Here is a 12,081-nt window from a genome sequence, read left to right on the forward strand (position 1 = left end):
CAGCCCTTGGCCTAGGGTGTATTATGGGAGCATTGAATTTTCTATGTATCAGTATACAATTAATAACCTAGGTTATATTAATATTAACTGCAGATGGGGTTGCCCAACTGTACATATCTCCAACACTAGGAATTAAATTTCAGTGGATGAGTGTTTACCTAGTACAAATTCCAAAGCAGCCATTATCATTTCCAGTATCTTTTATTCACATTAGTTAGTGTATCTTTAAAAGGCGAAGTCTTACACACAGCATGTTTGCCACCACAGTTCCCTGTGTGTTACATTTCAGAACCATCTGATGCATTTGCTCCATTAGACACACAGTGTGATTCACCTTCTAGTTCCAAGCCGTCTTCAATTTCATTTATAAAGCCCACCGACAAAATATTTCACATAACCTTGAACAAGCATGTGTGATATTTCATACATTCACATGGAACATGTAGCTCTAAGAGTTAATTGCATCCCTGCTAGGAAAAGAGTTGGAATTCTTAGCATGCTACCTGAGAATATTTTTTATCTCTGAGTTATGACCGTAATAATATAATAGTCCAAACCATGTGCTTAAAAGACAGATCCCTTGCCCCAAAACTATGTGTTTGCTAATTAGATTAACAGGAGCAATCTGTTCCCACATCTAGCCACTAGGAGAGGCCAAAGACTAAGCTGCTTTGCCAGTAACATTCCTGAGGTTCCAGGCATCTCTTCCCTACTTGTCTCCACACAGCCAGACTCGCTGATGTTTCATCAGTGTTGACATGTCACCCCGCAGATGTTGCCTTAGTGGACACAAGGATTTTGTGTTGTGAACAACATGTAAAACTTGCCTCAGCTGCCACATTTGTATTTTAAAAAGCTGTAGAGCCAGAGGGAGGAAGCAGACTCATATTCATTGCTCACTGGAGAGGGAGCCTGAGTCTCTGAAATCCTAAAATTCGATTTGTCTCTTGAAAAGATCTTTATCCCTTCTTTCTTACAGGTGCGTGTTTTGTGAAGACCTGTCAAAATAAAGAGTGGGAATTTTAGCCTCTCATCATAATCTTTGTTTCAGATTTCACATACAGAACGGCTTGATTTTCCTCTCACACTCGCTTTATGCTATGCAACTCTATTGGACTTAGTCCTGATTTACACCAGCTTAAGTCACATGAGAACTAAGGCCATTGTGCCAGATTCTGCCACTGTCAGACTGACGGGCACCTTACTCTGTGAATAGTCCCTTTGTTTCTGATAGGATTACTTGTGGAGCAGCACGGTGTTATTCAGCGAAAGTAAATATGGCACAATCTGGTCTGGAAGGACTATGTGATTTCTCTGTAGGCATCATAGATGGCCATTCTTCCCAGCTTCTGAAACTCAAACACGGGCGATGATCCCCAAAATTCAGCACATGGGAGTTCAGAGCTGAGTCTGACACACCCAGGCTATTTCATCTAATGTGCTTTTCTCTTTGAAATGATGTAGTGCATTTTACCTACTCTTCTGCATGAAGCAAAGGGTATTGCTGCAATGGGTGAGTGGGTGGGGTTCTATATACCCTGAATACTTTATCCTGTGTCCCAAGAACTGTGCCATTTTCTTGGGTTGCAATGCAGGTGTCAGAGAACACTCTAAGCAATGGCTCAGCCACAGGCTGCCAGAATGCAGTGACCAGCTACCGAGCCCAAAGTTGGCTCTCCCTGATGTATAAGCACAAAGTGAGCTCTGAAGCACATAGGAGTTTCCCCTTGTAGATGGACAGGAAAGCCTACCTTCTTTTGATGAGTGCTGTCATCAGCTTCTGCACCCATTTGGAATTGGGGTTCAAGCATCTTTGCTCTCCTGAGGGCTTCAGAGTAGCACTGAAATGAACAAAGCAAACAGATTACATTTCCTCACCATTCGTCTAATGGAAAGGTCACCATTGTCTAGTGTCTTAAACTATGTTCCATGGAACACTAGTGTTCTGGAAACAACTCGCAGGTGAGCTGCAACCTCTTCTTTGTTTCTATTACTTCTTTTTTTGTGTGTGTGAGACAACAATTTTTTTCTGCTTTTCCCTGTGTCTGACGGAAGCCCGCTTGGGATATGCGGCATCCCTAGAGTTTTTATTATTATTATTATTATTTTGCTTGACAAATATTTTCCCCGGCATTTTTTTTCTTTCTTTTTGCTTGACAAATTTTTATAACCCTCTGGCATCCCTAGGTGTTCCACATAAAAAAAATTAGTGTTTAGTGTTCCCTAGTCTCAAAAAGTTTAAGAAACACTGGTCTTGGTTATCTGGGATCGGGGTCTGGGTAGCAGGAATCGGACCCTGTGACGAGCCGAGTGATCCACTGAGAGTTCTGTCTACCTGGTGTGTTTACAGTGCCTCTAGGACATGGGATCTAGGTTCTCATCTAGCCTCAGAGCCTGATTCCCTATCACTTAAGCAGACATTTACCCTTGTGCCAAGGGAGGGTCAAATGCCCCTGTTCAGATCTGGTAGCATTTTGCACCCACTGTGCACTGGGGTAAATGACTAAACAAAGCACAGAGCCGTGGTGAAGTATACCTTCTGGGCCACTCCTTACACATCAATTATGAGCAACAGCAGGGTTCAAATTGTGATATATTAAAAGTATTACATTACAGGGGGGAATCCCATTACGTCTTGCCATGACAACAAGCAGCTCCACTGGTTAAGTTATTACTTACATGATCTCCACATGGTCACAGGAAGAGCTCTTGGGAATCACTTCTATTTTTCCTAAGGCTTTTCGCAGAATGAAATCAGAACCTTTGTCTATGCAGCTGCAACGTCCTTTCCCCGGGGACAACTGGCCTGTAAAAGAGAGAGAGAGAAAGAAAGAGATTAGAATGATATCACATACCTGATATTTCTTCAGTAAAATAAAGTTGGAAGAGGAGAATTAAAAACGCCTTCATTCATTCTGATGAGTAATTTGCCCTGCAATGTTCCCATGTGCGTATTTACATTAAGGGGCTGTCGCTTAAAATTCTACCCACTTTTGATCTCCAGAGTTCATTTACACTAGGCCCCTTTGAACCACTTGTGCTATCAGTCTCGTTTTGATGTCAGAGGACCCGATTCTGCTCTCACATGAGTCAATGTCAAACTGGAGTTACCCTGATGTAAAAGCGATGTGAGTGAATGAGCAGCTGGAATTAAAATCATTGTCGGTCGCAAAGGGTGTGATCCAACACCCATTGAAATTAGTGGGAACTCCCTCTGATGATGAAAACAAGACTAAATATTATAAACTGAGGCTGCTGATTTCCCACCTTTACAAACGAGGGAACAGCTGTCACATTCATTTCCCTGCTAAATGCAGGCTGATCATTCTGAGTCCGGTGTGGACAACGCACACCTTCTAGACACAAGCAGAGTGGGCAGATGCTTGCAAGTGGCAATAGAATGCAAACCCTGAATTGAGTTGTTTTTTCCCCCTACAAAAACAATTTCCAAGCATTTATTCTGCACCACTTTGCAGTTGATCACTCATTCTATTACCTGTCTTTCATTATATTGATGCCTCTTACCTTGAGTTTCAGCTGCAATCAGTAGCACTGAACAAAGAACTACAGCCCAGGCTCCCTTCATGGTGACGAGAGTGAAAGTTCCTCTGTATTATTCTTCAGTATCTGCGAGAGGTTGAGGAGTGTGAAGAGAAAAGTGTTTTCCAGCGTATATTTATACCCAAATCCTTTTCCCTCCTTGACACTGATTGGTCTGGATTATTGCTGTGACAGCTAAAACAACCAGAGATTATGCAGCTGATATGGGGAATTCCCAAACAGATGGCAGAGTAAAGCATTGTTTTGCTTTGCTATTTGTTCTCCTTTAATTGAAAATTCCTCATTTCTCATAAGGAAAAGAACTGAGTTTCACTTTCACTGACTTTTAGGAAGTGATCCACGTGTGCAAGACTATATGTGCAGAGAAGACAGTTGCTTTTTTGCTCTCCTGGGCAAAAATAAGGGGAAATTCTTGAAATGGAAGCCACAAATATATATTGTGTGGGTTGAAGCGGCGGAGCGGCGGGGGTCGGTGGGACAAAATCAAGTCTCAGTTCCTGTCTCTTCGTTAAGGGTGCTCTGTTTTCTTATATCTCTTAGGAAACTTGCTGAGAAACATGGACCAAAGTTTTAATTACAAATTGCATGCAAGTGTGAAGGACACACGTAGGCTGTGTCTACATTGGCACCCCTTTCCGGAAAAGGGATGCTAATGTAGACTTCGGAGTTGCAAATTCCATGGGGGATTTAAATATCCCCCGTGGCATTTGCATTTACATGGCTGCTGCTTTTTTCCGGCTTGGGGATAAGCCAGAGAAAAGCGCCAGTCTAGACGTGATTCTCTGGCAAATAAGCCCTTTTCCGGAGGATCTCTTATTCCTACTTTCAAGATCCTCCGGAAAAGGGCTTATTTTCCGGAGAATCACGTCTAGACTGGCGCTTTTCTCCGGCTTATCCCCAAGCCGGAAAAAAGCGGCAGCCATGTAAATGCAAATGCCGCGGGGGATATTTAAATCCCCCGTGGAATTTGCAATTCCGAAGTCTACATTTGCATCTCTTTTCCGGGAAGGGATGCCAATGTAGACGTAACCTAATAGAAAAAATGCAGTATTTCTGATATTTAAAATCCTCAAAGATGAATCAAATTCACATTTAGGATCAAGCAATCGGAGTTGAGAGTCTAATTCTTTTTTCTCTGAAACATTTGGGGGGGGGTGCGTTTACCTTTAAGAAATTCATATGTGTTAAAAAGTCTGAGGGATAGTTGTGTTAGTCTGTAAGGGTGCATCTACACTGCAGCGTTACTTCGAAATAACGTCAGTTGCTGTGTCTACACAGCAAGCCGTTATTTCAAAATAATTTGATGGACTTCATACTCTGACATCTATAACCCTTATTTCATGAGGAGTAAAGGAAGTCGAAGGAAGAGTGTTGTTACTTCAACTTCCTGGTGTGTAGACAGCACCAAAAGTCAAATTAAGCTACTTGGACTTCTGCTAAGCAATTGATGTAGCTGAAGTCGTATAGCTTATCCCGACTTTTGCTCTGCCATTTAGATGTGCCCTAACTTAAGAACTTAAATGAGTGGCCCTATAGCACCTTGCAGACTGTGACAGGGCGCCTGCCCTGCACTGGCTCTTTAAGACCAGGACTCAGGCCCTAAGCCAGGGCTGGGAACAGAGGGACCAGCTGAAGCCATTAGGGCGAGTGAGAGCCCAGCTGACAGCTATAAATAGAGAAGCACAGTTTGCTTGGGAGAGAGCCAGTGGTGGGCTGACTGCGGAGGAAGCAGGAGCTCCTAGGAAGGAGGCAAGCTGGGGATAGCCAGCAAGGGCTGGGAGAGGGCCAGCCAAGTGTTCCCCTGGCTAGGGGCCAGCGACAAACCCTGGTTTGCAGGCGGATCAGGATGCTGACTGGGTAAGCAGGACAGTTGAGACAACCCGTTGCCAATGATGAGCAACCCATACAGACTGTAACTTGCCCTGAGACGGGCTAGATGAGGACAGTCAGGGGGCACTGAGGCACGGTGGGGGCTTGCCCCCTTGACACAGACTAACAAATACATATATAAAGTATCATGAGCTTTTATGGGCACAACCCACTTCAGATTGCTCGACTCATCTGAAGAAGTGGGTTATGCTCAATGTGAAAGCTCATGATACTGTATATTTTTTGTTTTGTCTCTAATGTCTACACAGTAACATTATTTTGAAATAACTTAGTCCATGTCTACACAGCAGGCAGTTATTTTGAAGTACTGTCAAGTTGGAGGACTTCTGACTCTGATGCCTGTAACCCTCATTGTATGAGGAGTAAGGGGAGGCGGAGAAAGAGTGCTCTGTTTCGAAATAAGTGCTGTGTAGACACTCCCTGTTTTGAAATAAGATATTTCAAAATAAGCTATGCAGTTGACACAGCTCTATTTGCATAGCTTATTTCAAGTTAAGCCCTGCTGTGCAGACGCACCCTGAAGTGCTACAGGACAATTTGTTGCTTTTTTAGGGTATCTTAAGTTCAGTGAAGTCTGTACATGTTCCTAACCATGTTCTGTATGGTCCTGTGTGTTCCTCCACACTAATCCCCCAAGTACTCTTGGGAAATGCAACTATTGCCTTACATAAGATTTTTAAGTTTCCCTATGTGTTAAATTTCTCTCGTGAGTTCATTCAGACAGTTCCCTGTACACATCCTAAGCGTGGGATGAGCATTTCCTAAATTTCAGGGAAAGCGAAAGCTACATAGTGTCTCTATGAGAAAACAGTAGTTTAAATGAAAAAGGAACCAGCGGCAAAGACAAAAAATTCCACAGGATTATTAAGTTCGGGGACTTCCCCACCCTGGCTGTATACGCTCTATTTAGTTTAATTTACAAGGCAATATTTTCAGTGCTACTGCACAACGAGTGTGGTGCTATATAGTGTGCAGAGGACCCTGGATTCTGGCTTTTAGCCATTATTGTGTCTTCTTCTCTTTCACAACATATGAAATATGAAGGAGCCACCAGTGGGGTCCAAATTGTGGAATATATTTAAACTGAGGGGTTCTCTCTAGTTCTGTCTGCAGACTAGAGGGCTCTGTAATGAAGTGTCACAGGATGGATTCGCCCCGGCCCCCTCAGAGGCAGGGTGTTAGGCCTCTAAGACATCCCAAAGAGTGTTCCACCCCATGTGCATCTCAGTCCCTATGGCTTAGGTCCAAAAACAACACTCCGTCCCCAATAAAGCAGTCCAGCCTAGCGACCAGGGTCAATTATAACACTACTCCCTGATCTCAGGGCAGCGAGGCCCATAGCTACAGTCCCAAAATCAGTATCAACCCACCTTCATTCACCCTCCCCCTTAAGAAGGTCTCCTAGCGAGACGCCTCTTCTCTGGCATCTGCATTGACCTGGGGCGGGGGGGAATCAGTATTAGTGATGGCTTTCCTCAGCTGGTGTGCCACCTGAAAAGAGTAGGGCTGGAGAGATAGGTACCAGCACACGATTTGCACGTTGGTGTCTGTTACGTTGTGAAGCCATGTCCGTAACCAGCGTATAGGGGCTACCTAGAAGCAGGGCAGGCAGACACTTATCCGGAGCAGGGGATCCGCCTCCACGAACTTCCACAGCTTTGACTTGAGGGGTCTATTAAACCGCCCAACTAACCCGTCCCTCTGAGGATGATACACGGAGGCTTTGAGGGTGCGGATCTTCAGCAGGCGGCATAAGTCGGCCATGAGCCAGTCAATATCTCTCTTGGTAATCCCACCCTAGCAAATTCCTTCAGGAGCCTGTTGGCAATGGGGTGGGCCATAACAATTGGTAGGGGGACTACCTCAGGGTAACGTGTGACATTGTCCACTATGACTAGGATGTATTTATGCCCATTACTGCTCCTCTCCAAGGGTTCAACCAGGTCTAAGCCAACCCATTCTAAAGGGGTCCCCACCACCGGTAGAAGCACCAGGGGTGCCTGAGGGAATCCTGGTCTTCTGGCATTCAGGGCAGGATGCATAGTAGGCACGGATGTCTCAGGGTATCTCCAGCCAAAAAAAAAAAAACCTCCCTGCTACTCTTTGTAGCATCTTTCCTCTTCCCAAGTGCCTGGCCCAGCATGCACTAAGCGTAGTAACCCCTGCCGGGACCTCCGAGGAACTAGCAGCTGGCGAATGTCTGCCGTGGTTTAGGGGCCTGGGACCCGCTGGTACAGAAGATCTTTGCAGATCTCAAACCGGGGTCCCTGGGGGTGTCGTTGCAGCAGATCGCTTCCTGGGGACAGTTTTACTACTTGTTCCCAGGCTCGGCTGAAGGTCGAGTCACCCCTCTGTTCCTCGAGGAAACCCCCTTGGAGGTCCAGACCCACTTGTTTTGGGTCAACTGGGGCCTCTATCTCCCTGTCCCAGAGTCCCCTGAGGGTCCTTCATCCGGATTGTCCGGCAGGTCCCAGCCTATCAACGCCGTCCAGGTGGGTTGAGTCCCCTTCGTTCTCAGGGAATGAACGTTCTCTCCTCACAGGAGGTCTATGAAGTTGGGCCAACTGCGCCCTAAGACCACCAGGTAGGCTAACTTCTGGGCCACCATCACTCAGTATTGTTCTTCCCGCTGCCCGGTCTCCACCAGTAATGTGGCCCGGTGCTGCAGCAGCCATGGCAGCAACCTGCTCCAACGTGATGAGGTAGGATTCACGGTCATCATGGGGTCCCATCGTTGTGAGGCCTATGGGCAACCTCTACCCCATCTGCGGCTGGGCTAGGAAGAGGCGGGTGGTGCAGCCATCATCTGCTGGATCCACTGATCTTGTTGGGCCTGCCGTTGGGCAGCTAGTTCCCTTAGTAGCTGTTGGTGCTGCTCCTGTGGTGAGGTTGCTGGGTCACCATCTGTTGGAGCAGTTGGGTCTGCAACCATTCAAACCCTTAAAGAGAGAACTACTACATGACAGCTGGCTACAAGGGGACACCCGCTGATTCCTCACAGGCCCCTAATCAAGAAAACCCTTACGCCCATACCTACATCCTTTTTTGCCTCAGTGGGAGACTGATATGATACAGCACGTCTGGGGATTTCTAGGACAAAATAAGAATTTCCGTAATGGCAATCCAAATAGATAACAAGTGGCTAGGAGAACAAAAGGGCAGTGGAGCTTCCTGTTGTTAGTACACAACATTTGTGATGTAGAAAAGAAAAGAAAAAAAAAGGCATTGTGTTAGAAAATAATGGACTCAAATGGAAAAATCCTTCAGACACGAACCATATTCTGCATGTTGACGGACTGAGGGTTTCTTGTGTGAGAAGCATCTAGATTCCAAGGCCGAAAGCGACCATTTGATGTCTAGGCCATGTCTACGTTATGGGACGAAAACAGCATAGCTGCAGTGCCGTAGCTTTGCCACTCTAATCCCATGATTATGTCTACACTACAGGGTTTTTGCACAAAACCAGCCGTTTTTGCGTAAAAACCCATGGAGCGGCCACACCTCCAGTGCGTTTTTGCACCAAAAATAAATACAGTAAGTCAACAGGACAGAGGGCTTTTGCCAGTAGAGTTATTCCTCTCCCCACGAGGAATAACTCCTTTTTTCGCAAGAGTTCTTGCGCAAAAAGGTGTGGGTGGATGCTCTACAGGGGTTTCTTGTGCAAAAAGAGCCCATCACAAAAAGCAGAGGTGCTCTGATGGCCTTTCTGTGAATGTCAATCAGAACTTTCTTGCACAAGAGTATCCATGCCATGTGGACACTCTCTTGTGCAAAAGTGCATCACTTTTTCAATGTGCTTTTGAGGTGTGGGCGCACTTTTGCACAAGAAGTTTTTGCGGAAGATCTCTTCCGCAAAAAGCTTCTTGTGCAAAAACCCTGCAGTGTACACAAAGCCCATAGTGTAGATGCAGGCTACCATGACATCACCATAGGAGTTGTACCTTACCAAGTAGCAGTAGCTAGGCCACCAGAAACATTCTTAGGTCAGCCTAGCTGCAGCTACACTGGGGGCTAGGTCAACCTAGCTTCATCATTCAAGTGTATGAAAAATACATACCCCTGACTCCCTGAGCAATGCAGCCATGCAGATCTAAATTTTAAGTCGAGACCAGGCCCTAGTTTGACTTGTATCTTGCAAGCCAGAGAACTTCCCCAAAACAATTCCCTTTGAGATACAGCATATTTTTTAAAGAAACAACCAATCCTGGTCTCAAAACTGCCAGTGATAGAGAACCTTTGGTAAATTGTTTCCAAGGATGGATTTAAGAGCAGGCGATGTAGGCAATTGGCGGGGTGCTGGTGTTAAGGGATGCCAGGCTCGGGGTGCTGTGTGTGTTGGCATGCAAATGTATCATCTTATCCGGCAAGGATAAATCACTCATGCCAATCATGCATCAAAGTCATGAAATAGGCTATTCAAAAGTTTAAGAAATGTGGTTAAGTTACTCCTCACTGTGTTGCCATTTGGGGCAGACCAGCCCTGATTGTTTCAATTGTTAAAAATCATATTTTTTATATCTGTCTGAATATCTCTAGCTTCAGCTTCCCTCCACTGGATCACGGCACAAAACTTCCAGTAAAGATCTATACGAGATCTGCATGTATGGGTGTGCCTATGTGGGGAATTTAGTGGCATAATTACACTAGGATATTTATAGCGCTGTAGTTATGCTGGTATAAATCTCTGTGTAAACGCACTAATCCCAGAATAAGAGTGCCCTTTTCCAATTTAGTTTGTCAGTTTAGAAGCAACTATTTTTGTGAATGTCCAAGAAGAGAACAGAAAATCATCACAGGGAGTGTACCAGTGACAAAGATTGGGGGAGTGGTGAATAATGAAAGGGACAGAGCATTCTGGGTAAACTGATAAGCATCGGGGGGGGGGGGGGGGGAGACTGTTTGTTTCCCAAGGCCCTGCACCCTCTAAGGGTTGAAAGCATCCTGGCTAGATGACCCCCTCCACTGCCAAATCCAAGCAAACAGGCATAGGAGTCGGCGAGCCTGAGAGAGGGGGTATCTCTAGCAGCCCCCGTGGACCAAACTGGATAAAAGCAAAACATCAAACTTCCCGACAGAGCAGAAATCCCAAGCTTTGACCTGCTCTGGTGTGGGCTGAGCCATCCAGAGTGAGGAACTGGAGGAGAAGCCAACAAGAGGAGAAGTCATGAACTGATCTTTGTGCTTTTATTGTTCTTAAAGCCAAATCGCAGGGCAGAATGACTTTCGATACTATAGGACGCATGATGTTTTCTTGTAGAGCAGGATAGGGAGATTCATGCTCACAAACTCACCCCAGAAGAGCACAAGAATTCCCTTTTTTGCAGATAAGAGGGACAGGATGTGTACATAATGCACTCACAAATAAAGCTAAGCGCTTGTATGTACATTGGCAGCTGGCCATAAGTCTCTGCACACACTTTACACAGACACTTATTTGTTTTTTCTCTGAGAGGGGTCAAAGTCCTTCCTGTCATCAGTGGGGATCCAGTTACAACGTGGCCTCCCTTAACATGGAGATTTGATTTGTCCAAGGCGTTGTACTCTGTCCAAGGCGATATAATCTGTCAGCATCTGTCAGTCACTGGGTCCCACAGGCTTCCAAGACCACTGGGTCTGGGTCTCTGTTTCTAGTCCCTGAGACTCACTCAGACCTCAGCATTTAACCCATAAAGCATTCATGTCCTTCCAAACAGCCCCAGGGAGCTGAAAGGGGCAGGGAAGAGACAGGGCTAAGACTGCTTTGCCTGAGCACCTGGCTGCCACCAGCAGCTGGTGCCGTAAAGGTCACTATTCCTGGTCCACAGCCCTTCCTGCAGGTAGCTTGAGCTGTAGAAACATACTCATCACTGGTGGAATTCTCCTGTTCAGTCCTTAGTGCTGGCCAAGATGGTGGCTACAGTACAAGCTGCCCCAGCATGCGCGATTGCAAAGGAAACACCTGCCCTTTCCAGGGATTTCCTGGGGCCCTGTCCCAGTGCAGGAGCTGTGCAAAGCACATTCCTTGGCCCTCTCTTTGGGGGGAAGAGCTGTGGGTCTTCTCAAGCCAACATTTTCAAATGGGACCACTGCTATTGAGCGCCTCCATTTTGGGGGGGAGGCTCGTCTGGGGACCACTTAAAGGCGCTGCTTGACTTTCGGATAGTGAGCGCACATACCGAGTGGCAGCCGCTCCGCACCACTGGCCACTGGGCCTAGATGTGAGCTGGGGAAGTCAGAAAACAAGACACCCCAACTCACTGGGAAGCATTGGCCTTCGTTTCTGGTCAACGATCCTACTTATGTATTTTCTTTATGTAGAGCACCTGCATCCAGAGCATTGGATGGGTACCCTTGAACTAGCAACACTTAATTCAAACAAAGACCATGTAACTGACCGGTATTTCTGCAGACTGGGTGAAAGTGGGGACCTGTAACACACTCAGGTTTACATCTCTCTCTCTCTCTCTAGGCATGGTAAACTTTTATCCTGATAGATTAGGAATTCTCTACGCCATACAAAACTGCATCTTGTTTCTCTTCTTTTTGTTCTTCTGTGTTGCCTTCACTCTACTCTTTCCTTTTCTTTTTGGCCCAGTCTGCAACACAGACAGACCCCTCCTAATTATAAACAACCTCCAAGGTGATTGTCTC

General features: G+C 45.9%; 1 protein-coding gene across 1 annotated transcript; it reads right to left on the reverse strand.

Annotated features, from left to right (window-relative positions):
• Positions 1–182: 182 nt before the first annotated feature.
• Positions 183–3,683, reverse strand: LOC102444332 (C-X-C motif chemokine 10). Its single transcript, XM_006133884.5, has 4 exons — positions 3,526–3,683; positions 2,680–2,806; positions 1,752–1,841; positions 183–998 (listed from the first exon to the last, which is right to left on the reverse strand). Exons 1-4 carry the CDS (start codon positions 3,584–3,586, stop codon positions 974–976), a joined length of 303 nt encoding a protein of 100 aa, XP_006133946.1. The 5' UTR covers positions 3,587–3,683; the 3' UTR covers positions 183–973.
• Between the last annotated feature and the right edge of the window lie 8,398 nt (positions 3,684–12,081).

This window comes from Pelodiscus sinensis, chromosome 4, assembly GCF_052426305.1.
Source record: "Pelodiscus sinensis isolate ZL-2025 chromosome 4, ASM5242630v1, whole genome shotgun sequence".
NCBI lineage: Eukaryota > Metazoa > Chordata > Testudines > Trionychidae > Pelodiscus > Pelodiscus sinensis.

Bases quoted from the DNA above. Each gene is read 5' to 3' on its own strand.
- LOC102444332 (XM_006133884.5), bottom strand. From the start codon at position 3,586: ATGAAGGGAGCCTGGGCTGTAGTTCTTTGTTCAGTGCTACTGATTGCA. The intron at 2,807-3,525 runs GTAAGAGGCATC...TCTCTTTTACAG, and splicing joins GATTGCAGCTGAAACTCAAG to GCCAGTTGTCCCCGGGGAAA. The intron at 1,842-2,679 runs GTAAGTAATAAC...TGTTCATTTCAG, and splicing joins TGTGACCATGTGGAGATCAT to TGCTACTCTGAAGCCCTCAG.